This window comes from Lagenorhynchus albirostris, chromosome 16 (assembly GCF_949774975.1).
Source record: "Lagenorhynchus albirostris chromosome 16, mLagAlb1.1, whole genome shotgun sequence".
Taxonomy (NCBI): Eukaryota; Metazoa; Chordata; class Mammalia; order Artiodactyla; family Delphinidae; genus Lagenorhynchus; species Lagenorhynchus albirostris.
The window spans coordinates 19342913-19368449 of record NC_083110.1 but is presented as its reverse complement, the minus strand read 5'-3'; the positions used below and the strand labels follow the sequence as shown (position 1 = coordinate 19368449).

The window sequence follows — 25537 nt, the reverse complement described above, 5'->3', positions numbered from 1 at the left end:
GAAAGAAATCACTATGTGAACATTCTACATCTTTACAGATTATTAATGCTGCACTTGCTTTGGCTGCAAGACCCAAAAGTCAAGTGGTCAAAAAAACCATGGAAATGTACAGATGCACGTGGGAGAATCATATCCATGTCCTCACTGAAGCTGTAGATGACATTACAAGCATTGATGACTTCCTTGCTGTATCTGGTATGGTTTTATCTTTTAATTTCTATATTTGCTCTTGTAATTTTATGAAATACCTCCGTTTTTCTCAAGATTGCTTTGGCTCTTCGGGGTCTTTTGTGTTTCCATACAAATTGTAATAGGATGATACTGAATGTAATGAATTTCATGAAATATTATGAGACTTTTTTCTAGTGATAGCCTCTCTGAAGCACAGTGCTGCTACATATGATCTACCCTAGGATAATAAGCCTCATGCCTTGTAATCCCTACACCTCAACAAGTTACACTCTCTAAAAGAAATTCCTATTCATGGGCAAAGCATAATTGAAAATAGCATGTGGAAAATTTAGGCATTTCCTGGCTTTACAAGTAAACCATCATCCCCCCCTCCTTTTAATATAGTTATATCTCTTCATTTTCCTGCACTTTTCTCCCAACCAGATTTTTCTCTACTCAGAAAAAAAAATGTATATTAATGGGAAAACTCTTCATTGATTTGAGATATAATATATACTTCAACTTCCACTATATGTATTTGAATAGTGGTGATCTAAAGAATAAAATAAACAAGACTAAACATCTAACTACATCAATAACAGACAGGCTTGAGATTCCACGTCAAATTCAGATAATTCTCTCATCATATATTAGAATAGCATCCCACAAGATTGTGAAATTACTCTCATAAAGCTATATTCTCAGAAGCGTAACTGAGGTTTTGATTATACTGTTGTAACAGCAAATAACTAAATATTTTTTAATTGTTTTATTCTCTTAAAAATTAAGCCTCTCACTAAAATAAATTACATATTTTTTCTGAGAGAGATTTTCTTGGAATGTGATGATTCTTTTTATAAAATGCAATTTCTTATGAGTTTCTAACATCATTTTATCTTTTTTAAAGTTTCCTGATTGTGTTTTATCTACCTTATCAGTTTGATTACTTTCATATATGTATGCTTTCTCATTGTGAACAATATCTTGAAACCTGGTGTATTTTCATAATATACTAATGAAAAGGAAATATGTGCTAATGAACTACTTTAGATTGTTTTATTTCTTTAGAGCTAAAACTTTGAAAATAATAGAAAATGAACAGGAGAAATATTAAAATCCCTTGATAACACTATTCAGAAATAACAACTACTAATATGTGATTTATTTCCAACCAGCATATATATGTGTGTGTGTGTGTGTGTGTGTGTGTGTGTGTTTTCAAATGTGTAATTATGTATTGCCTTTTTACAGGTAATAGTTGGCTGAATTTTCTCACATTGTTATATTTTCTTCAAAAAATCATTCATTTATCTTTTCTTTCATGAGCATTTAGATAAATTTTAACTACTATAAGCAATGCTCTGTTAAGCATATTTCTGTCTGTTTGGCTCTCCTCTTAGTATAGACTTTGCAGTGTGAATCCAATCAACATCTTATGTTGGGTCAGTCTTTTGTAATTTAGTTGTTAAATGCCAGGTTCTGATTTTTAGTTGGTTCTTTTGGTTACAAGGCAAATCTACTCACACTAGTCACTGTAGAGGCAGTTTATTATAATTAAGCTGATGGCAGAATAGGGAGAATCTCCTGAATGTGTAAGAATAAGAGCCATAACTGGCCAGGCCTTGTATGGTTAGAGCTGTGGGGAGCTTGGGATCTAAGCAACTCTGTGGGTCCTCAGAGCAGAAGCTCCTATTTTCCTTTCAGTGCTGGATTAACCTGAGTCTGTTACTTTCTGTGAAAAACCATAGTACTTAAGAGCCTGCATGTAACAGAAAACTCATATGAAGGTTGCTTAAATCACAAAAACCTTTAATTATCTCATGTAACTAGATGTTTAAGATAGTTGATTCTAGACTTACTGGCCCTAGCACACCAGAGGACTTGGATAGGAATAGTCCCTGTATGTGGGGAGGACTATCTTATCACTAACATTTTTTGGAATTGCCAGTACAGGGTAATAATAAAAAAGTGGATTCATATTTAATGTGTTTCATTATTGTTTTTAAATTCTCTATAAACAGTGCACTCCACTATTTTCTATACCTGGTGTGGACTGTTCTCACTTTCCTGCCCTTTGATTGCCAGTTTGGTTGTGGTTTGAGGTTATTAATGACCTATGTAGGCATCTCTGGATTTCTATTGACCTTCCCTCATTTTACATCTCAAAGTGCTACACAATATCACTTAAAGCAGGAAGGCAAGGTGGCTTGTTGGCTTTAACTTATCAAGGAGGAAGTCTTTCCCAGATGCCTTCCATCAGATTTTCTCTAATCATAAGTCAGAACTTGGTCCTGTACCTACTTCTGGACCAATTGATGGCAAAAGGAAATGGGGTTTCCATGATGGGCTTAGAGTGCTGGTAATGGTTAACAACTGACTCGAGCCAGAGAGAGTAGTAGTACTAATTTGCAGCACTTGCTGATTTCTGTGACATAAATACTCCCACACGGGTGAGTTTCCAGCTGCCACTGCGATATCTTTGAACTCTGCATTGGGAAGAGATGCATACAAATAGCTCTTGTGAACCTATTTTTATGTTAGGTATAAGCTTATCCTAACAGACCACTGGGCTTAGACCAGTCATAATTCAACCTTTCTGACTAGTCACTTACTATACAAACAAAATCAGAGGTTTTATCAGCAGAAACAAAGTGGAAGTGGCTAGAGAAAAAAAATGTGTTTGCCCCGAACACTTAGTGGCGTCCACTGCTTTCTCAAGTTTCTGTGTCTTTGTAAACTTACCCTGTGAGAGTTTAGCATGAGCTCCAGTGATGTTTCTTGTTACATGATAACTTTTGAACATCTGTTCCCAGAGATAATGGCTTCTCCTCTCTAAATCTTCCTAGTCAAATAAATGAGCAAGAATCTAGCTGCTCTATAATTATTTTTAGTACTGAGCCAGAAGTCCTAAGTCCAAGATCACAGACCAACCAATGGATGGGTTACCTTTCTTCCGATGGCTAATCTTGGTGACAATCTGGCAGCTTTTGTGTGGGACAGATTTTCTTTTTCTCATCGTCATCATCAGTGATGGACGACTTCTCTGGTACTACTTTGCAATGATCTTTATGCTGTTTGTATTCACAGACTTTGCTTCCTCTGTTTTGCCAGGTAGAATGACTGACAGGTTAGTTCATAGGATATCATAATTATGAATTACCTTGAGAATATTATGTTTTCCATTTTTTATAGACATTTCATCTTTTTCTTGGACTTTCTTCCAGTAGTTGATAGCAATGCTCAATTATTTTGATCTTTTTTTATAAGAAAAAGAATAGGGGTCCTGAAAAGATTTTTACTTTCTCCCAAGTCAGTTGTAAAAAGTTGGATTTGATGATGTTGGATTCTCAGAACATCATCTCTCCACATTAAAATATAAACAAAAATTAAACCCTAAAATCAGTGAGAAAAGATTCTTGGACTTTATTACTTTATTGTCATTAGCAAAGGTAGGGATCACAGTAGTAAAATGTTTGCCCTATATAATGTTTTAACATGATCAGATCATCCAATATTGACTAGTAGCTCTTGGAATAATGACATTTTTAATACCAAATGTCTTTTATTTATTTCATTTCTAAACATAGAAATATCATTATTTTAAAATAATATGTTTATATAATCACCAGTTTCTCATGATACAGAAGTTGAAATACCAATTTTCAAAAGCCATTTTTGTTTCCTGCTATACATAGAAAATTCCAAACATAAGTGCAATCAGTCCTTTTTTAAAAATCATAAGGAATATAGTTATCTCACAAATGCATTATATATTTTAAAATTTTTATGTGTAAAAATAAAATGAAACAGTAAACCAAACCCCCTTCCAAAAGCAAAGTGTTTGTTTGGCAAACTAAGTTCTCTGACATTCAGTTGTCCAAAAGAGCCTCTTTTTATTAATTTATTTTATTTATTTTTTTGCTGTGTTGGGTCTTCGTTTCTGTGTGAGGGCTTTCTCTAGTTGTGGCAAGTGGGGGCCACTCTTCATCGCGGTGCGCGGGCCTCTCACTATCGCGGCCTCTCTTGTTGCAGAGCACAGGCTCCAGACGCGCAGGCTCAGTAGTTGTGGCTCACGGGCCCAGTTGCTCTGCGGCATGTGGGATCCTCCCAGACCAGGGCTTGAACCCGTGTCCCCCTGCATTGGCAGGCAGATTCTCAACCACTGCGCCACCAGGGAAGCCCAAGAGCCTCTTTCTAGTTTAATGTTATTTATGTAATACTGTCATCTTACAGGTAATTAGAAAAAGTCTTCAAAATGCATTGGTCCCCAAACGTTGTCTTATCACTGACTACAGGGCTTATCCCCTCACCATTCACAGTGCTTTCTGTCACTCTCTGAAAACACATATAACAAAACACCTGTCAGAAAGTAGCTGGTCTAAAGATTCTTTGACCACATCAACGACTCTCTTTTGTATAGACAGAAGATGTGTCCATGTGATAAGATTTGAGAAACTCCATCTTTCCAGCCTGCCATGGTTCCTGAAATTCCGAGTATTAGTTATCTGTGTGAGAGTAAAAAAAATATTTAAGATCTCTGTCTAAGATACAAATTTGAAAGAGGAAGCATATTAATGCATGAATCATCTTTTTGAACTATTGCATTAATTGACTCATAGTGAGCTATAATCCCAAGGAATTGAATTTAGAAGAAGTAAACTTTGATAGAAGAGGGGATGCCTTGGACCTGTTTAACAATCACTAAGAACTGATTAAGTGTGAGGGTTTGTGAAGATATGACCTTTGTTTCACTTAGTCTTTCATTCATTCATTAAATATTTATTTCATAATTTTAAATGCTAAACCCTACAAAAGGTACTGGAGATTAAATAATGAGTAAAAATTAGTACAAAGGATAACTTTATGAGAGTTATGACAATGGAGATTATTGGAGAGAGGGGACCACATGAGCAATGGAGGAAGCAACGGACAATGGTTTGGAATTTTCTAAAAGACAGATTGACCACTTATTGATTAGAATTAGCACTGCTCTTCCTTTATTGTAAAAGGTTTTCTCATTTTAAAGGTAACATCATATTGATTCTTTGTGAATTATAGTATTGGAGGATGCTTAAAGATTTTCTTTATTCCATGTCCTACATTTCTCTTTAATGTCCATGTCCATTGCTATCACTCTAGTTCAAGCCACTATCTCTTAGTTGAATTATCATGTAATCTTTTTAATTGAACCTCCTGCTTCCAGAGTTTTGCTTGAAGGTTCTCAATAGGTATTTGCTGAATGAAAAAAAAAAAAAAAGTATTTATTCCCCTTCTCAATTCTGCAAGATTAATTTGGGGGATTTACATCTTACACTTTCATTAAAGGTGTTCAGCCTTGGAATTAATATTTTTTAAAATATTCAAATAATGAAAAATAACTTTAAGCATTAATCATCACAGTGTTCTGTGACCTTGACTTAGTGACACAAGTATAACTCTGATACTGCCATCAAAAACGCACTAACAAAGTCCTTTGTGTTCATGAAATTGTAGTGAATGTGATCTGTGGCTGCTGTGAAGGAAAATGAAAATAGAATCATTTGACAAATGAAAATAGATTTTCTTTTTCTTCATAAGTTAATAATAAATACATAATAGTAGCAAGATACAAATGTTAATTGCACACAAACTAAGCACTATTAAATCTCATACAATGTTTATGGGTTAGGTGTTGGGGTAAAAAAATGACCCATAGTACATATCTATGCAAAGATAAATTATATAATATAATTATAACCAATTATCATCATACATTCTCTTATGTATCTCTTCAACATATACCTATTTGAAATTTTAATTGATTAAAGGCGTCAAGGCATGAGATCTATTCTTTTAAAGTTGATATTTGAAATCATATTCTACAAAAATGAATTTTTTTTTTTTTTGCGGTACGCGGGCTTCTCAGTGTTGTGGCCTCTCCCGTTGCGGAGCGCAGGCTCCGGATGCACAGGCTCAGCGGCCATGGCTCACGGGCCCAGCCGCTCCGTGCCATGTGGGATCTTCCCGGACCGGGGCATGAACCCACGTCCCCTGCATCGCCAGGCGGACTCCCAACCACTGTGCCACCAGGGAAGGCCTACAAAAATCAATTTTGATAAAAGTGTATTGAATATCAACTATGTACAAGGCAGTATGTTGGGAAGTGGAGGAGGATGCAAAGAAGAAAAACGCACAATGTTTGCTTCCAGGGAACTCAAATGTGTGCAGTTAATGCTGCTGGAGCGTCAGGGTATTGAGGGGAGCATTGTTAAGGAGATACTGGTTGAACTGAATTATTGAAATATCATTTTTTTACATGTTTAAATGAGTGGGTGATGGTCTTTTTATTGCCTTTAAGTTTGCTAGAGTATGTTAGAAAATGAGACAGTGTGAAGAATATAGAAACACTGAAGGAAAGGAACAAAAAATAAGTAAAAACCCTCCATAAGGAATGATTCTGGGTTAGTATATGTACTTGCCATATACTATACTGGAATAGTCTTTAATAAATCTGCTATGCTGGACTGTCTTTGATAAAGTCCTGAATTTTTTTCTATGTTCCACTGCACTTAGAAACATTAAGAGATTATTTTTTTTTCGGGGGAATAGATGACAATTATGAATTATATGTAGAGTCTTCCAAGTTGCTACATAGCTTCCAAAATAGAGATGAATACTCAAATTATGCATAATAGAATTTTAAGAGTAAATCTGGTTTGGACCAAAAGTTCTTGGTATGTTTCAATATCAAATCAGCCCAGTATTTCCCTGAGGGACACATTCTATTAGCAATGCTTAAGTTATCTGTAGTTCCAAGACAGTGGTGACCCCTCAGTCTACATCTAACACTGATGTAGTGGCGTGAACCACCAAGTCAAATACTGAAAGAGAGAAAAGCATGTGAAAGTGCATGGTGGGTTTGAGGGACAGCAAGTTGGCCAGTATTACAGGAACAGAGGGTACATCTGGATTGGTACTGGACTCAGAAAGTCAACAGATAACACTATATAAAGGCCTGAGCATTTTTAAGAAAATATAAGCTGTCTAAAATTTTAAATGGTCGTGTCATCAGTACTTCAGAAAAGTAACTCCAGATGCTGAAAAACATTCTTATAGAAGTAGAGTGAGTGCTACATAATGCTTTAATTGCTCTTAGAAGTGAAAAGAAAGTAATCCCAATATAAAGCAGGCGTTCCCTCACTCCCTCCACCCCTCCTCCAAGAAATTAAAACATAAGACTGACACACACATACAAGATATAACAATAGGAAGGTGAGGTGAGAGCCAGTTGGATGACTTAAACCTAGCTTAGGCTGAAAAACCCAGGTGTGCATTTAGGAAGAAACGAAGGTCCTCATCAGAATAGTTCAGTGATGACTTGCAGCCAGGATATTCTATGCCAGTGGCTAAAATCAGGAGAGAGTCTTGTTGCGGTTGTAGGTTTTTTCCTCTGAGTCCTCTGCGATTATATTTTCATGTGATGGTATATGGCTCAGTCATTGTAGAGACTCCAGAAAAATTATACACACAGCTTTTCATAAGTCATGGAACAACAGGGAGAAAGCGTGCATTCAAAAGTAACTGAGTAAGCTCCCCCAAAGTAATCCATTATTGCTCTATTGATAGTTATGTTTTGAATTACTGCCTGTACTTACATGACTGAAAAGTACTTTGGGCATATGAACTGGAATTTAACATGCATCATTCCATGTACTAACAGGCAAGTTCACTCAAGATGCTCTTATCTGAATGAACAGTAAATACACAGCAGGACTGTTGTTCAAATATTATGAATTAGATCTTCAGAAAAGCTATAATTAGAAGTTCTTTTTTGACTTTGTCAAAATCAGTCAGATTTGAGAATTTTTACCAGAACTTTAAGGTAGAGCTGTAGTAATCATCAATAATCTTACTGACATAATAAATAGCACTAATAAATAGATAGATCTTTAATAAAGGATTTCCTTAAAATTGTTTCAGTGAGTGTATGAAGTTATTAATAGCCATACTATTTGCCATAGTCAGATATATTGACAGAAACTTTTAACAAAAACAGAGAGTCAAAGTGAGTCTCATAATTTCATTCGTTCTTAGTTATTTCTGGGCAGTGTTTCAACTCCAAGCACATGCATTTCATCAGTGTAATATGGATGACTTAAAATCCTAATGTGGTGAATCCTGTGGACACTTTATAGGTCAGACAAAGGATTAGCTGGAAAGTTTATTTTTGTCATGTGATACCCACTCTCCCCACCCCTGGCCCCCCACACCTGCTAATGAGTCCAAGAGGTGCTCTTGAGCATTCTGAAAAACCAAAGACTTCAGCTAGAGATGAAGGGGTTTTAGGCGGGAAAAGCAGGCTGATCCTTCCCTATATGCTCTCCAAAGGTCTTCCTCTGGACCTAGAACGAAGCATGCCTCCTGCCACCCAGGTGGGTGCAGATACAAGATTGGAAAATATGAAGTCATGTATCTGAGCTTTCAAATTTGTGTTGGCATAGACGTATGGACTTTGATAGCATCCTAGGGGATTTTTTAACAAAGCAGTAAAATCTTCCACTTACAGAGTGGTTCCAGAGCCTGTGCTGGGAACAATTTATGTATATTGGAGAAAAGCAGCCAAGAATTCCGTTTTCACAAAGCATATATCATGATCACTAAAATGTCACCACGAAAAGAACTCTTATAGATTAGACATGAAGACGATAGATTTTATCTCTAGAATCTATGGAAAGCATAGAAAGAGAAGAGTCTGTTAGGAGGAGGCTAACTAACTATGCTTAAGATTGACAAGTCTGCCAGATCCTACCAGATCTATGATCTTCAGGAAATAAATTAACCTCTGACTCATTAAATGCCCTCCTGTAAAATGCTAATAATTATATCATTTTGCTATGGTCTGAATGTGTCTCCCCAAAATTCATATCCAATGTGAAAATATTAGAAGGTGGGGCCTTTGGGAGGTCCTTAGGTCATGAGAGTGGAGTCCTCATGAATTAAATTAGTGTTCTCATGAAAGAGGCCCTACAGAGTTCCCAAGCCCCTTCCACGAGGTTACAGTGAAAGGCACTGGATGTGAAGCAGGAATAAGACTTTTACCAGCATGTGACCATTCTGGTGCCTTGATTTTAGACTTCCCAGCCTCCAGAAGAGTGAGCAATAAATTTCTGTTGTTTTTGAGCTACCCAGTCTATGTTATTTTGTTATAGTAGCCCAAATGAAGTGATACATTTTTTAATTTATTTAAGAAATACTTACTGAACACGTATTAAGTGATAGAATGTTTTAAATCCTGGAAATAGAATAGTCAATAGAACAGACAAAACTCCCTGCCTTCTTAGAGTACATATTCTTGCATGATTAAAAAAAATAAAATAATATATTTTAAATGATTTGAAGAGTGTCTGAGACATAGTAAGTTGCCCATTAAAAGATAACCGTTATCACTAATACCATTGGCAGACCATTGTTAAAATTTAAACCAGATACGAGAAAGAAAAATCTTTTTAAAGGAGCTATCTTTGTTAAACCTATCCCCAAAGTTAGTACTTTATAGTTTATCAGAATAACTGAAGAATTATCTTAAAATCTATGGTGTATAACTATCAGATGTTAAGACAGTAAAAATTTACGATAATGTCAAATATGAGACAAGCTGTAGTAAAATGAGAATTCTCATATACTGCTTCTGGGAAGTAAATTGTTATAATCTCTTTGAAGAACAAAACCATAATATGTGGACCTGGATTATTTTGCCACAAATACCTTTCTATATTTATTGGAGAACTTGTACACATATTCATAAAGAAGACTTGTATAAGTATGATCATTATGGATTTTTTAAAATAAAACCTGAAAGTAATATAAACACCCATCAGTAGAAGAATGAATAAATAGCAGCAAACGTAGTAGTTAAAACAAATAAACTTGTTTCACATGCGAATAGGACAGCTTTTAAAAAGCAATGTTAAGTAATTAGCAAGTTTTAGGCAATAGGAACAGTAGGACTAGCCATAGAAGTCATACAAAACAAATACTTAAGAGTGAATAACTCTGCAGAAAGAGGAGTTGGATGGCACTGAAAAAGAGTACCTATGGGACTTTGATTATATTTGTAATGCTTTATTCTTAAAGATAATATCAACAAAATCTGATGAAGAAATAGCCTCTATTATTATTGAAGTAGATAGATTATTTTCTGTATTTTATTATGACTTCTACTATTCTTAAATTAAAAAAAAATATTGGAGTATAGTCGATGTACAATGTTGTCTTAGTTTCAGGTGTACAGCAAAGTGAATCGGTTATACATGGTCATGTAACTCTTTTTTAGATTTTTTTCCCATATAGGTCATTACAGAGTATTGAGTAGAGTTCCCTGTGCTATACAGTAGGTCCTTATAAGTTATCTGTTTTGTACATAGTAGTGCGTATATGTCAATCCCGATCTCCCAATTTACCTCTCCCCCCTTTCCCCCTGGTAACCATAAGTTTATTTTCTACATCTGTGACTCTATTTCTGTTTTGTAAATAAGTTCATTTGTACCATTTTTTTAGATGCCACATATAAGTGATATCATGATAGTTGTCTTTCTCTGTCTGACTTCACTCAGTATGACAATTTCTAGGTCCATCCATGTTGCTACAAATGGCATTATTTCATTCTTTTTAATGGCTGAGTCATATTCCATTGTATATATGTATCAGATCTTCTTTATCCACTCCTATGTTGATGGACATTTATGTTGCTTCCCTGTCTTGGCTATTGTAAATAGTGCTGCAGTGAACATTGGGATGCATGTATATTTTAGAATTATGGTTTTCTCAGGACATATGCCCAGGAGTGGGATTGCTGGATCATATGGTAGTTCTGTATTTAGTTTTATAAGGAACATTTATGTTCCTTAAACCATAATGTTCTCCATAATAGTTGTACCAATTTACATTCCCACCAACAGTGTAGGAGGGTTCTGTTTTCTCCACACCCTCTCCAGCATTTATAGTTTGTAGATTTTTGTTCTGATGGGTGTGAGGTGATACCTCATTGTAGTTTTGATTTGCATTTCTCTAATAATTAGTCATGTTGAGCATCTTTTCATGTGTTTTTGGCCATCTGTATGTCTTCTTTAGAGAAATGTCTATTTAGATCTTCTTCCTATTTTTTGATTGGGTTGTTTATATTTTGATATTGAGCTACATGAACTGTTTGTATATTTTAGAGATAATCACCTGTCAGTTGCTTCATTTGAAAATATTTTCTCCCATTCTGTGGGTTGTCTTTTCATTTTGTTGATGGTTTTCTTTGCTGTGCAAAAGCTTTGAAATCTTTTGCATTTCTATACACTAACAATGAAAGATCAGAAAGTGAAATTAAGGAAACAATTCTATTTACCATCGCATCAAAAAGAATAAAATACCTAAGAATTAACATACCTAAGGAGGCAAAAGACCTGTACTCTGAAAGCTATAAAATGCTGATGAAAGAAATCAAAGATGACATGAACAGACTGATATTCCATGTTCTTGGATTGGAGGAATCAATACTCAAAATGACTATACTACAGAAAGCAATCTACAGATTCAATGCAATACCTATCAAATTACCAATGGCATTTTTCACAGGATTAGAATAAAAAATGTTACAGTTTGTATAGAAACACAAAAGACCCCAAATAGCCAGAGCAATCTTGAGAAAGAAAAATGGAGCTGGAGGAATCAGGCTCCCTGACTTCAGACTATACTACAAAGCTACAATACTCAAAACAGTATGATACTGGCACAAAAACAAAAATCTAGATCAATGGAACAGGATAGAAGGTCCAGAGATAAACCCATGCACCTGTGGTCAACTAATCTATGACACAGGAGGCAAGAATATACAATGGAGAAAAGACAGTCCCTTCAATAAGTGGTGCTGGGAAAACTGACAGCTACATGTAAAAGAATGAAATTAGAACACTCACTAACACCATACACAAAAATAAACTCAAAATGGATTAAAGACCCAAATCTAAGGCCAGAAACTATCAAACTCTTAGAGGAAAACATAGGCAGAACACTCTCTGACATAAATCACAGTAATAGCTTTTTTGATCCACATCCTAGTGTAATGAAAATAAAACAAAAATAAACAAATAGGACCTAATTGAAATCTTAAACTTTTATGGTAAAAGAGAGCAAACAGGAGAAGTAAATATCAATGTGCAAAAACAGTTGGCATGGTGGATTGTGTGCCTGGTGTAACAGAGAAATCTTCCCAGGCCACCCATATCAGCACCTGAAACTCACCAAATAGTGCTGATCGTCCAGTATTATGGAACTTGATTGTGAATCTCTGTAATACCTTTTAAGAAAATGCTTTGTGAATGTGAAAAATACCTAAAACTTCATCAACCAGGGTCAATCTCTGATGGAATAATATTTTGTGAGATTTTACGTTATTTTTTACCTTATTTTGTGGATAAGGGGGGGGAAAGGATGGCTAGATTTTTAAAAATATTTTTATTGTGAAACATTTCAAGCATCCATAAAAGACTAGAATATGTAGAATGATAAACAATGTAATCATACTGTAAAGCTTTACAAACTTTAACCCTTGTCACATTTGTTATTACATGCATAATTAAAGCCCCCTGTGTAACTTTCCTAAGATTTTATAATTTTCCCTTTGCTAAGGATTTTGATGAAAGCGCTTGCCTCTTAATAAGCATATCTGCATGACAGACAGTTTCCTTCCATTGGATTACAAGATCTGAGGCATCAAAATAACCAAAACCTGCCTCAGGCAATAGAATTTTCTCACTTTGGGTATATAAAACTCAAAGCTAAAGCTGAAAAGTTTCCCACAGGGACATGTCAACAAGTTTTAAATGATATTCTGTGCTACCATCTTATTAGCAATCTTGATGGTAAGTAATGGAGGAATGAATTTTCTTGAAGCAAGCACCCAATTAACACTTTGGTATTGGTAAGTTAATCATTTCTTGTGTCAGTTAACAACTACTTATTGATCAATTTCTATTCACCAAAGAGATACAGTGGTATCATCGGACTTATTCACAGAGGATCTGTAGTCTAATAGAGGAAACAAGCCCTCAGATGCCAATTACAGTGTGGTAAAATTGTTGGGAAAAACGCCAAGGCTATCTTTCTATAAGGAAAGGAACCATATGACAGCCAGACTTTGAAACCTCATCCTTTTTTATTGTTACTTGAATATGTGATCACTCTTTCATATTGGCATTTAGTAGCTTATTATAAGGACTTACAGGATTTAATTCAAAGAAGATTCAGAGCATAATCCAAGTTCACTATAATGTTATTTCATTCATCTCTATAAATTACGGATGTACAGTAACCAATTTTCAACCTGGTTCTCTATAACAATTTTTAAAACATATAATTAGCAGGAATTTACAAATAAATTAAGAGTTTGCATCCATTTATAGATAATTTTACAAGTGCTTGTTTCCTTTCTATATCGTAGATTTTCTTGTAGGGAATCAGTTGCTCTGATATTTCAAGTTTTCGTGATACTAGTACAGTACCTGTTAAATAATAATTTTAGATGATGACTATTTTTTTAAATTTTATTGGAGTATAGTTGGTTTACAATGTTGTGTTAGTTTCAGGTGTACAGAAAAGTTATTCAGTTATACATATACATATATTCATTCTTTTTCAGATTCTACACGCGTATAGGTTATTACAGAATATTGAGTAGAGTTCCCTGTGCTGTCCTTGTTGTTTATCTATTCCATATGTAGTAGTGTGTATATGTTAATCCCAAGCTCCCAATTCATCCCTCTCCACCATGTTTCCCCTGTGGTAACTACAAATTTGTTTTCGAAATCTGTGAGTCTGTTTCTGTTTTGTAAATAAGTTCATTTGTTCATTTAAAAAATTATATTCCACATATGAGTGATATCATATGGTATTTGTCTTTCTCTGTCTGACTTAACTTCATTTAGTATGACAATCTCTAGGTCCATCCATGGTGCTGCAACTGGCATTAGTTCATTCTTTTTTATGGCTGAGGAATATTCCATTGTATATATGTACCACAGCTTCTTTATCCACTCCTCTGTCAATGGACATTTAGTTTGCCTCCACGTCTTGGCTATTGTAAATAGTGCTGTAATGAACATTGGGGTGCATGTATCTTTTTGAAGTATGGTTTTCTCTGGATATATACCCAGGTGTGGTATTCCTGGATCATATGGTAGTTCTATTTTTAGTTCCTTTTAAGGAACCTCCATACTGTTCTCCATAGTGGCTGTATCAATTTACATTCCCACCAACAATGTAGGAGGGTTCCCTTTTCTCCACACCCTCTCCAGCATTTAATGTTTGTAGACTTTTTGATCATGGTCATTCTGACTGATGTGAGGTGATACCTCACTGTAGTTTTGATTTGCATTTCTCTAATAATTAGTGATGTTGAGCAGCTTTTCATGTGTTTTTTGGCCATCAGATTAGGACTATTAAAAATCTAAATGAACAACAACAAAAAACATTGATAAGACTTGAAATCACCAGAACTCTAACACTTAATTATAATATATTATTTTTAAATATTCAGTGCCATGCAAACCAACTGCCACACAACTTCCCATAGCCTTTTCAATTTAGTCAATTTCAGGAACTTTCATATGTAGATTAAATTTTGTTTTTTGGATACAGTACTAATACTGTATAATGATCATTGGAGTAATGAAAAACGTGCTTTTTTGTGTATCTAAATAATTCAGTATATTATAGCCACATTTAAATTCCCATGGCATTATTCAATGTCTTCTTGAAAATTTGCATCCACCATCTTGATGGTGATTTATGTACTTTATGTTTTCATAATAAATTGCATATAAATTCTCTCCACCTAACTATTCAGCTTTGTGACTCTACTCTTCTTTGTGAACTGGGTTATAAAATCTAGTTATTTGAAAATTTTAAGTTATCATAAACCATTGCATTTTTAGTTAACATCATTTTCAAAGTATAAAAACCTGCTAAGGAACAATGGTGACTTCTTCTAAAACTATAGATTTATGATGGTTTCATTAGTTTTTGTCTATCATATTTAACAAAAATAAGTGTGGTGGCTGTATTAATTAAAAGTACTTTTATTAAGGCATGATATACATTTACACTGTCACTGTTTAAATAAATGAATTTATAATTTTTTGCATTAATATTTATATGGTTTAAATAGCTGTTCCATAGTGTGTGTGCATGTGCTTATTTTGGTGCATATTTTTTTTAACTTCTATTTTTCTTAAGAAATGCTGTTATTAATATGTGTGTGATCATTTAGGCCAAGAACTCTAAGAGTTCCGTAGATATTTCTATTTATTGCTCCCCCTAGAATGAATTTGGCTAGTATAATCAAATTTAATGTATAGAGACCTGTCACAGAGAATTCCTGAATTGCTCAAATTCTCTAATACAATAAATAATAATAATGTTACATTTAGTTACCTTTTAATCACGTCAGATTGTCTCCTATTAAAAATTATTTTTGCGGGCTTCCCTGGTGGCGCAGTGGTTGAGAGTCCACCTGCCAATGCAGGGGACACGGGTTCGTGCCCCAGTCTGGGAAGATCCCACATGCCGCGGAGCGGCTGCGCCCGTGAGCCATGGCCGCTGAGCCTGCGCGTCCGGAGCCTGTGCTCCGCAACGGGAGAGGCCACAACAGTGAGAGGCCCGCGTACCGCAAAAAAAAAAAAAAATATTTTTGCAAAATAGCTTTTGGCTATTTTTTTAAATGTTAAAATATGAAGGTCATGTTTAGGCCATAATTCAGAGTTTCTCCATCTGGAACTTTCTTGAATCAAGGAGATAGATGTACCTAACTCTTAAGCCTAACTTTCGATTTGTTACTCATTCAGCTTTTGAGTTAAATAATTAACAAAAGCTCAAGTCCCTTCCTCTATAAATCTTTGGTTGTCCATGTGGACACAGCTGGGCAATTTTGTATGATCATGATAATGCAAAATAAATATCCCTTTGAGCTAGACTAAATATGGTTTGGCTGGGAATATGAGACTTTTTCTTCCCACATCAGAATTTAGTGAGATTCTGAAGAATTTAAAGGTAAGCGAAAACATCCAAAAACACCACCACTCAAAACATCAGATTAGTAAAAAATTAAGTCAAAGAAAGAGAAGCAACCGCGCACCATGGATGTGTGCAGATTGTTAGGTTTTCCTTCATTGCCGTGTCTTACACAGTGTTTGATATACAGGAGGTACTTAACAAACATTAGTTTAACCAAATCTGTTTTACTTAATAAACTCTCATTTGATTTCTACAGAAGTAATTTCCCAGTGATCTGGGGCAGATTTTACTCTGTTTACGTTTCAGAGCCTCCCAACACAGGCTTTAGAGCAAAGCCAGATTGTATAAGTAGCATAACTACTTTAGGCAACTGCAAAAATTAAGCATAGCTATGCAAAATGAGTTTTTGGGTTTTTTTGGTATAGTACTGTATCCAAATCAAGGCTCTGCCTCGCTATATAATTGTACAGAATGATCGCTCTGTACCTTTCACCAGTGTGAAAAATGAAGCTCATTTCCTGCAGTGCTAAAGGTTTATGGGCCAAGATCTTTACTTCCTAATGTAAAATCTGAGTACTTTAATTTTGTTTGTGTAATTCACTGAACTTAAATTTTTTTCTGCTTATTTAGGGACTAACAAGTGATATGAAATGCGGAATTCATATGTCTTCCAAACATTTTCCGACACTAACCTAAATAATTGCCGTGATAATAGACAAGAGAACTTTAATATGCCTTTGGAAAAATATCCGGAAACAAAATGAAAATCCTGTACTTTACCACATTTTTAATGTCACATGGCTGAGTGCTATTGAATTGTAATTTTAAGTAGTAAGTAAAAATTCATTTTATCTGCCAGTGACATATGTAAGAAGTTATAAGGAAGCACAGATTTAGTATGAATTTCATTGAAAGTTCAGCATTTTTCTCCTCTGATAATATAAAAGGGTATTTTGTGAGGTTCCTTACTACTCTCTTCTACTTTTTAAATAAAATCAATTAAAATTGAGAATATTTCTTTGTTATTGTCAGAAATATTACTTATTTTGCAAACAGGACTAAGAGTAGTGTGTTGGGCAGATGAACATAGGTTGTGCTCACTGGTAATAAAATATCACAAATCTACTTTTTTTTTTTTTACTCAGATAGTGACACTTTATAACAGGAAAGAATTTAAAATACTGTTGCATCACATAAATTTGTGAAATGACCCTCAGGAAAAAAGAGCTACTATAGGCATAGTTTTTTGATATATAGATTTCTTACAAGGATAATCCAATTGCTGTTGGACTTTTATTATCCATATCTACTTCTGGTGTACGGCGGGTACAATTCCACTTCTCTCTGTATTCTATTTCTTTTCAAAAATGCCCACAAGTGCAAATGATATGTTGGGAATTAAAATGATATGTTTAATTTGCCTGTGATATATTTTACATAGAACGCTGAAGAAAATATGATTTCATATTGCCGCTTTTGCTATCAGCAACCAAATGGCCTTTATCATCTTAAACACATAATATATGTCAATCAGAGTAAGGTTTGATTATTAAAAGAAAAATTAGCCCTACACAGTGCCTATTCTGATCATGTCATTTTCTGCCCTTTTCACGACATTCATCTCAAGTCTGCTGAAATCCTGTCCTTAGAAAACCTTCTAAATCCTTTAAACTTTTTCCTCCTTTAAGCCTTTCTATGCTCCTTCATAATTTTGAATTCCTGCTGTAACTTTCGCCACTTTCTGCCTTATGTTACTGTTACTTTTATGTTTTTCTCTATTATTTTAAAAGTCCCAGAGGGCGGGAATGCTACTGTTGGGTGAGTTGAGTTCCCCAAAATTTACACATTGAAGCCATAACCCCCAGTACCTCAGAATGTGACTATATATGGAGACAGGGTCTTTAAAGATGTAAATAAGTTAAAATGAGGTCATTAGGATGAGCCGTAATCCAGTATGACCAGTGTCTTTATAAGAAGAGGAAATTAGGACATAGGCATGTACAGAGGGAGAAGACCAGGTGAAGACATAGGGAGAAGGCAGCTATCTACAAGCCAAGGAGAGGCATTAGAAGGAGCAAACCCTGGCCACACCTTGATCTTGGTCTTGCAGCCTTCAGACTGAGAAAATAAATCTCTGTTGCTGAAGCCACCTAGTCTGTGATATTGTGTTACAGCAGCCCTAAAAAATAATACACCTGTTATTTATGTATGTTTCCAGACCATTTAGCACAGTATCTTGTATCCAGTAGTATCTCGATAAAGGTCATTAAAGTGATTTCTTACATAGTTTATTCACTGTGAGCTAAAGTTTTGTTTCAGTGAAGTAGAGAAGCACTGAGGCAATTTCCTCTTTGACCCCTAACATTGAAGAAATAAATGGAAACCGTGCTTCAGTGATCTAGCCTTACTTTCCAATATTTTTCTTTATTGTCCAAAACTGAATTTACTTTTGGCAGTCGAGGACCTCTGAAATTCTGTAAGGATCTTCTGATTTGTCCAATGGCCTACTTAATTAAATTCTGGTATTGATCATATGATAACGTTTTTGCCTTTGTTTCTTAATTATTAAAGTAAGAAAAATAGTGATTATGACATTTAATCAAATTAGAAATCACTTCATTATCATACTTTATGTAGATGTACCATTTTAAAATACAGCTTTATTAGTGTATTTTTATTTTGAACACTAGACGGTAAAATAATTTCTTTATGACTCACCCACCATATTATTCCATGGATTGAAAAGAATCAAGGTTCGTCTTTTGGTTTTAGCATAATTGTCACAGTAGATATGGTGATGCTAAAAACTGTTTCCTTAGGAGTTTAGTGAAAGGTTTTCATTATGACATATATGACACATGACATATATGACTTAGCTAAGTGTCCAGTTAACTGAAGGAGAATGTGAAAATGATACAGAAAATAAAGGGAAAAAATCAAAAAAATTCTTTTTATGTATCAGTGTGTGCTATCTACTTGTTAGGAAATTTTCTTAGATTGCTGTCATTACTGCCTGGTGGAAATAGTTTTAATACATGAGCTAAACAAAAATGACTTCTAGTGTATTTTTCCTTTTATAATGAAGCTTAGCTGAATTTCCCAATTATATACACACTTTTATATCCTGTTAATGATTAATAAGTTGTAAGGAATCACAGCTATGTCATTAATTACTGCATTGATCTCTGTATCTCCAGATACTAATGAAATATTATGTCAACAGAAGCTTTTTGTTTTTATCCTTAACTATAGTCTCTTTAAACTTGTCCCATTGATCACATCACATTCAAGTTTAAATCATGGCTTTTTAGAATACATTCTAATATCAGCTTTCCTCATAGTCACTAATCGTATTTTTAACATAATTTGGTTTCTCTTTTATCCTCATGGGAAGTGATCCTCCAGTGTGATGGTTAAGGTGGTGGGGTGGAAAAAGAGCTCTGAGAGTTTATGGGCAGGCCAGGAATCATTTTTATCATCCTGAGTTATAGTGATATATGCATGTGCTATCCTATTGTGGTCAACATGTTAATATACCAAAAAGTAGACATAGTTTAATTGGAAGCTAATGGGGTATGGCCTGGCAAATATTTGCTACAGATTGGTGAATGGAAGCACCATTCACGCCTTCTCCTCTGCTTTTGTCATTCAGCACACAACCGGGGATAGCCCCCTCATCCCTCATCTTGCAGAGAACATCACTGTTTTTCATGAGCCCTCCCTCACTTACCAGTTACGTAGATTTGGGCAAGTTGCTTAATATCCTTTGTTTCCTTATTCTGTAAAATGACAATAATAATTCCTACCTCATGGGTAATTTTTGAAGCTAAATAGACAATGGCTGTGAAAGTGTATAGCAGAGTAATGTGGCATAGAGTCCTCTCAACAATATTGGTTGACTCTAAATTAAAGTTACTTAAAAATGAATGTCTTGAGCCTTCCTCCCTTCTGTAAATAAGATTTGTTACATTTCCTGTTTCTTAACCTTCCAATCTCTCAACAATTCTATGTCTGACAGGATAATTTATTTTTTTTTCCACCACCTATTCCATTGCTTCTACCTGTCTTTAAGAAAGAATTTGGGAAAACATCAATATTACTCTAGGTGACCTGTTACCCAGGGTCACAGTTCTTTGTTGATTTAAGTGTAAGCCATAGAAATAAGCTCGTGACTATTTTCAATATGAATAGAGGGAAAATGAATCATAAATTTTAAAAAGATATTTATGATACTGAAGTTTTTAGCATGTCCCCCACACTCTGGAAGTGAATGGAATAACCAGTATCAGATACCCTGAAATGCCATATGGCAGTATCTGCTTCATACTGCTTTATTGTCCAGTTGGTTAATTGGAACTAGTTTTCCTTTTCTTTCATTTTTAAATGCTGATTTAATTTAATATTTAGAGATTGTATTGGGCATTGTATTGTGTTTCCAGCTCTCTGTGGAAGAATTTCTCGCATTAATAATAGTGTAGTGTTTATAGCCAAAACCTCATACAGAGTGAAGTAAGTCAGAAAGAGAAAAACAAATACCATATGCAAACACATATATATGGAATCTAAAAAAAAAAAAAAAAAAAAACAGAGGTCATGAAGAACCTAGGGGTAAGACAGGAATAAAGACAGAGACCTACTAGAGAATGGACTTGAGGATATGGGGAGGGGGAAGGTAAGCTGTGACAAAGTGAGAGAGTGGCATGGACGTATATACACTACCAAATGTAAAATAGATAGCTAGTGGGAAGCAGCTGCATAACACAGGGAGATCAGCTGGGTGCTTTGTGACCACCTAGAGGGGTGGGACAGGGAGTGTGGGAGGGAGATGCAAGAGGGAAGAGATATGGGGACATATGTATACGTATAACTGATTCACTTTGTTATAAAGCAGAAACTAACACAGCACTGTAAAGAAATTATACTCCAATAAAGATGTTAAAAAAGAAAATCACTGAAAGTAGTTCTACGTCAACATCTGCCAGTTCCCTCAGAATTCTGGGATATGATTTGTCTAGCCTAGAGGCTTGATACAATTTAGAGCAGCCAGGTACTTTTATTATACCACCAATTGGGTGGGAGAGCTCTTGCCAATTGATATTACATGGGGCCGGGAGGTCTTTGGTGGTCCAATGTCCTGATCTCGGCTCTCCCACCTCAGAGGCTCAGGCCTGACAGCAGGTTGGAGCACCAAAGCCCTGTCAGCCACATGGCTCAGAAAAAATGGGAGGAAAAAATAATAATGAATTTTTTAAAATTATTAAAATAAAAAATTAAAAATAAATAAAATAGAAAAAAAGAGAGAGCAATCAAACCAATAAACAAATCCACCAATGTTAGCAAGCAGTATAAACTAAACTAAGATAAACATAAAAATCAGAAACAAATCAGTCACAGCAAACCCCAAGTCTACAGTTGTTCCCCAAGTCTGCCACCTCAGTTTTGGGATGATTCGTTGTCTCTTCAGGTATTCCACAGATGCAGGGTACATCAAGTTGATTGTGAGGTTTTAATCCACTGCTCCTGAGACTGCACAGAGAAATTTCCCTTTCTCTTCTTTGTTTGCAGAACTCAGGGGGTTCAGCTTTGGTTTGGCCCCACCTCTGCATGTAGGTTGCCCTCAGGCATCTGTTCCCTGCCCAGACAGGATGAGATTAAAGCAGCAGCTGATTAGGGGGCTCTTGGCCATTCAAGCCAGGGGGAGGGAGAGCTACAGTAGTTATAATTCGAATGAGGGGTGAGCCTGTGGCGGCAGAGGCTAGCATGACTTTGCAGTGGCCTGTGGTACACCGTGTGTTCTCCTGGGGAAGTTGTCCCTGGATCACCGGACCCTGGGAGGGGAGGTGTGGATAGTGACCCGCGCTTGCTCACAGGATTCTTGGTGGCTGCAGCAGTAGCATTAGCGTTTCATGCCCGTCTCTGGGGTCTGAGCTCAGAGCCGCGGCTCACGCCCATCTCTGGAGCTTGTTTAGGTGGTGCTCTGCCTTCTCTGGGCAGACAGGGAAGAAATCCTCTCTCCTCCTGCACCTCGAAACAATGGTCTCTTGCCTCTTCGGCAGGTCCAGACTTTTCCCGGACTCCCTCCCGGCTAGCTGTGGCGCACTAGTCCCTTCAGGCTGTGTTCACGCAGCCAGCCCCAGTCCCCTCCCTGGTATCCGACCTCCGAAGCCGGAGCCTCAGCTTCCAGTCCCACCCACCCCTGCTGGTGAGCAGACAAGCCTCTCGGGCTGGTGAGTGCCGGTCGACACCGATCCTCTGTGCAGAATCTCACCGCTTTGCCCTCTGCACCCCTGTTGCTGTGCTCTCCTCCGTGGCTCCGAAGCTTCCCCCCTCCGCCACCCGCAGTCTCCGCCTGCGAAGGGGCTTCCTAGTGTGTGGAAACCTTTCCTCCTTCACAGCTCCCTCCCAGAGGTGCCGGTCCTGTCCCTATTCTTTTGTGTCTGTTTTTTCTTTTGCCCTACCCAGGTACATGGGGAGTTTCTTGTCTTTTGGGAAGTCTGAGGTCTTCTGCCAGCGTTCAGTAGGTGTTCTGTAGGAGTTGTTCCACATGTAGATGTATTTTTGATGTATTTGTTGGGAGGAGGATGATCTCCATGTCTACTTCCCCGCCATCTTGAAGGTTCCCCGCCCCCCCCCCCCACTTTCAGTAATTTTTGCAGAACCACAGGCAATAACAATAGTGCTAGAGAACTGAAGAGGGGGAAAGTGCTCTTCCAGTTATCAAAAATGAGGAAAACAGGGCTTCCCTGGTGGCGCAGTGGTTGAGAGTCCGCCTGCCGATGCAGGGGACACGGGTTCGTGCCCCGGTCCGGGAAGATCCCACATGCCGCGGAGCGGCTGGGCCTGTGAGCCATGGCCGCTGAGCCTGCACGTCCGGAGCCTGTGCTCCACAATGGGAGAGGCCACAACAGTGAGAGGCCCACATACCACAAAAAAAAAAAAAAAAAAAAAAAAGAGGAAAACATAGGTGTTTACTATCATTAATTGCTGAACTTTGACAATTTTCCAAAACAGAATTTTAAGCAAATTACAATTATCTACAACAAAGAAGATGGTAAATTCATAAGAATTACCCAGCTTCCTACTTTATGGGTATAGTCTTCTATTAGTGTTGCTAGAGTACATGAAGGGATTATGCAGAAATGGATGGTGCACAGGGGTTACAGGATACTTAGTATATACTCATTATTTCCTTGTGGGTCATGTTGAGAAAGGTAGGAATGGGGTTTGCAATTTCATAGTCAATGCTAATTAACAAGTCAGTTCCTGTCTGGGGAGAGGAGGCTAATACGTGTGCAACAACTGGTGAACCATTGAAGACTAAATGCATCATAGTGAGGGCAACATGACCAGAGAGAGGATGCAGGTGATTCCTGGTGGGTTGATTAGGAAATAGTTCAAAAAAAGAAATAGAGTTTGAAGTGGGCCTTGGTGGCTAGAAGCCACTCAAAAGACTAAAATGGGGAAGAGGAGAAAAATGTATTCAGAATAAAAAGAATGGCATCGTGGTCACTCATGGTACTTATTACACACTGCCTTGTATTTATTTGTATTCATCACTTATTTAGGTGGTGGTAAAATTAGGAATCTCTTTCCTTTGGGATCAGACCATACTGGGATTATTTTTATTGCAGTTTCTCATATGCCTTTTATTTTCTATGGTCTCTATCACATGCATTATTCAGAGATTATCGATACTGTTTTTAGCCCTTTGCCTGAAGGCAAGAATTTTCAGTTGTCTAGCAGCCCCAGAACTGCTCCTGTGGTGGCTAGGGATGGAAGGCAAAGGGTTATCTGTAAGCCTCTGTAGTTCATGCAGACTATCTGTCTAAAAAAGGGGAGAACTTTTTCTAATCCTTTTAATTACTCTACTTATAACAAAATTAGGCTACCATTTGAAATCCTATTGTAACTCTTTTTGAATTTTGGGGATACAAAGAGACAAGTTTTGTCCTAAAATTCATTTAAGGTTGTCTATTTATCAAAAAGTTAAATGGATTCCTAAAACAAAAGAGATTAAAGCAAGGGATCAGAGATGATACTTATTTCTCACAGGCAGATATCTCACAGGTAGCTACTCACAGGTAGCTTTCTTTCACAGCAGATGCATTTTAAAAAATTAAATGGTTATTATACTTAATTCTATGCATTCTCTTTAAAATAAATAAATACGTCAAAAAAGTGTTAACAGGCTTCTCCCACCCCATTTGGAGAAAATTTTAAAGAAATTTTATAACTTTTATAGCTAGACTATATCGTTCTGGAGAACGAGAAATGCAACCTTCTATTTCTTAAATCTTCCACAAAGCCCTATAACCCATCTTTGTATGTGATAGGTTCTTATCAAATATGTGTGGAATGAAACATGAAGCTATTACAGGGCAAGCCTGTGGAGTGTAATTTAGTATTTGACTAAAATAGGAATTTAAGAGTTACCCATGGCAATAGTGGTGTACTATTTTTTCTTTTTTTTTTGGTGAGGGGGAGCAGATTGAGAGCAACAGAACTATATATAAAATAGTTAAAAGCAGAGTAGCTCTGATTGACATCTCTAAATGTCTAAGGTCCTGCAATAGTTTCTTAATCCCACCTTTTTTCTATTACCTATAGCCCTTTGTTTTAGGACCTTGAGGACTTTGAGAAATTACAAAATATCAACATCATAAGATTTGCAGAATTGTATCAGGCATGACAAACTAGATTATACACTGGTAGCAAACAGTGAAGCAAGTCAGCAGCTCAAAATGAAAGGCTTATTTCTCACAACATTATGGGTTCATTGCATGTCAGCAAGGGGGTCTCTGCATGGACTCAGAGATCCATACTGATAGGGGCTCTATCTTCATACAAGCTTCCTTGTATGCAAAGGGACAAGGAAAAGAGAATGTGGAAACTATATACCTGCTTCCGGGAAAGGAGAGTGTGGGAACAACACACATACTTCTACTAAGAAATGCTGTTTTGCTTACATTTCATGACTATGCTGCCTGAATTCAAATGGGCAGAGAAATTTAATCTTTGTGACAGAACTGACCTTTGAGAATTGCCCTAATGATACCATGGATATATTCTAAAAATTTTCTGTTTCCTCAATAATAATTTACTCATCTATGGTTCATGAATTTATATAAATTCCTCCTTAGGTTTACATTTTTAACCTGTATTAGATCATAGAAAAATAAGCTTATATATAGATTACACTGTATTTAAATAGATGGTGATTGATGGGAAAAAATTGACTTCTAACAAATTCATGGATTTAAAAATTGGTCTCAAAGCATGCACAGTGAATAAAGAAGGAAGAACACAAAAATTAGAAGATTAAAAAATTATA

At 36.2% G+C, this 25537-nt stretch overlaps 1 protein-coding gene across 1 annotated transcript in view; it reads left to right on the top strand.

Annotated features, from left to right (window-relative positions):
* Positions 1-25537, top strand: part of CTNNA3 (catenin alpha 3) — a 1656790-nt gene that overhangs the window by 1164285 nt on the left and 466968 nt on the right. Inside the window, exon 11 of the mRNA XM_060125436.1 lies at positions 39-195. Within this exon, the coding sequence (XP_059981419.1) occupies positions 39-195 (157 nt within the window). The remainder of the gene's footprint in view (positions 1-38; positions 196-25537) is intronic.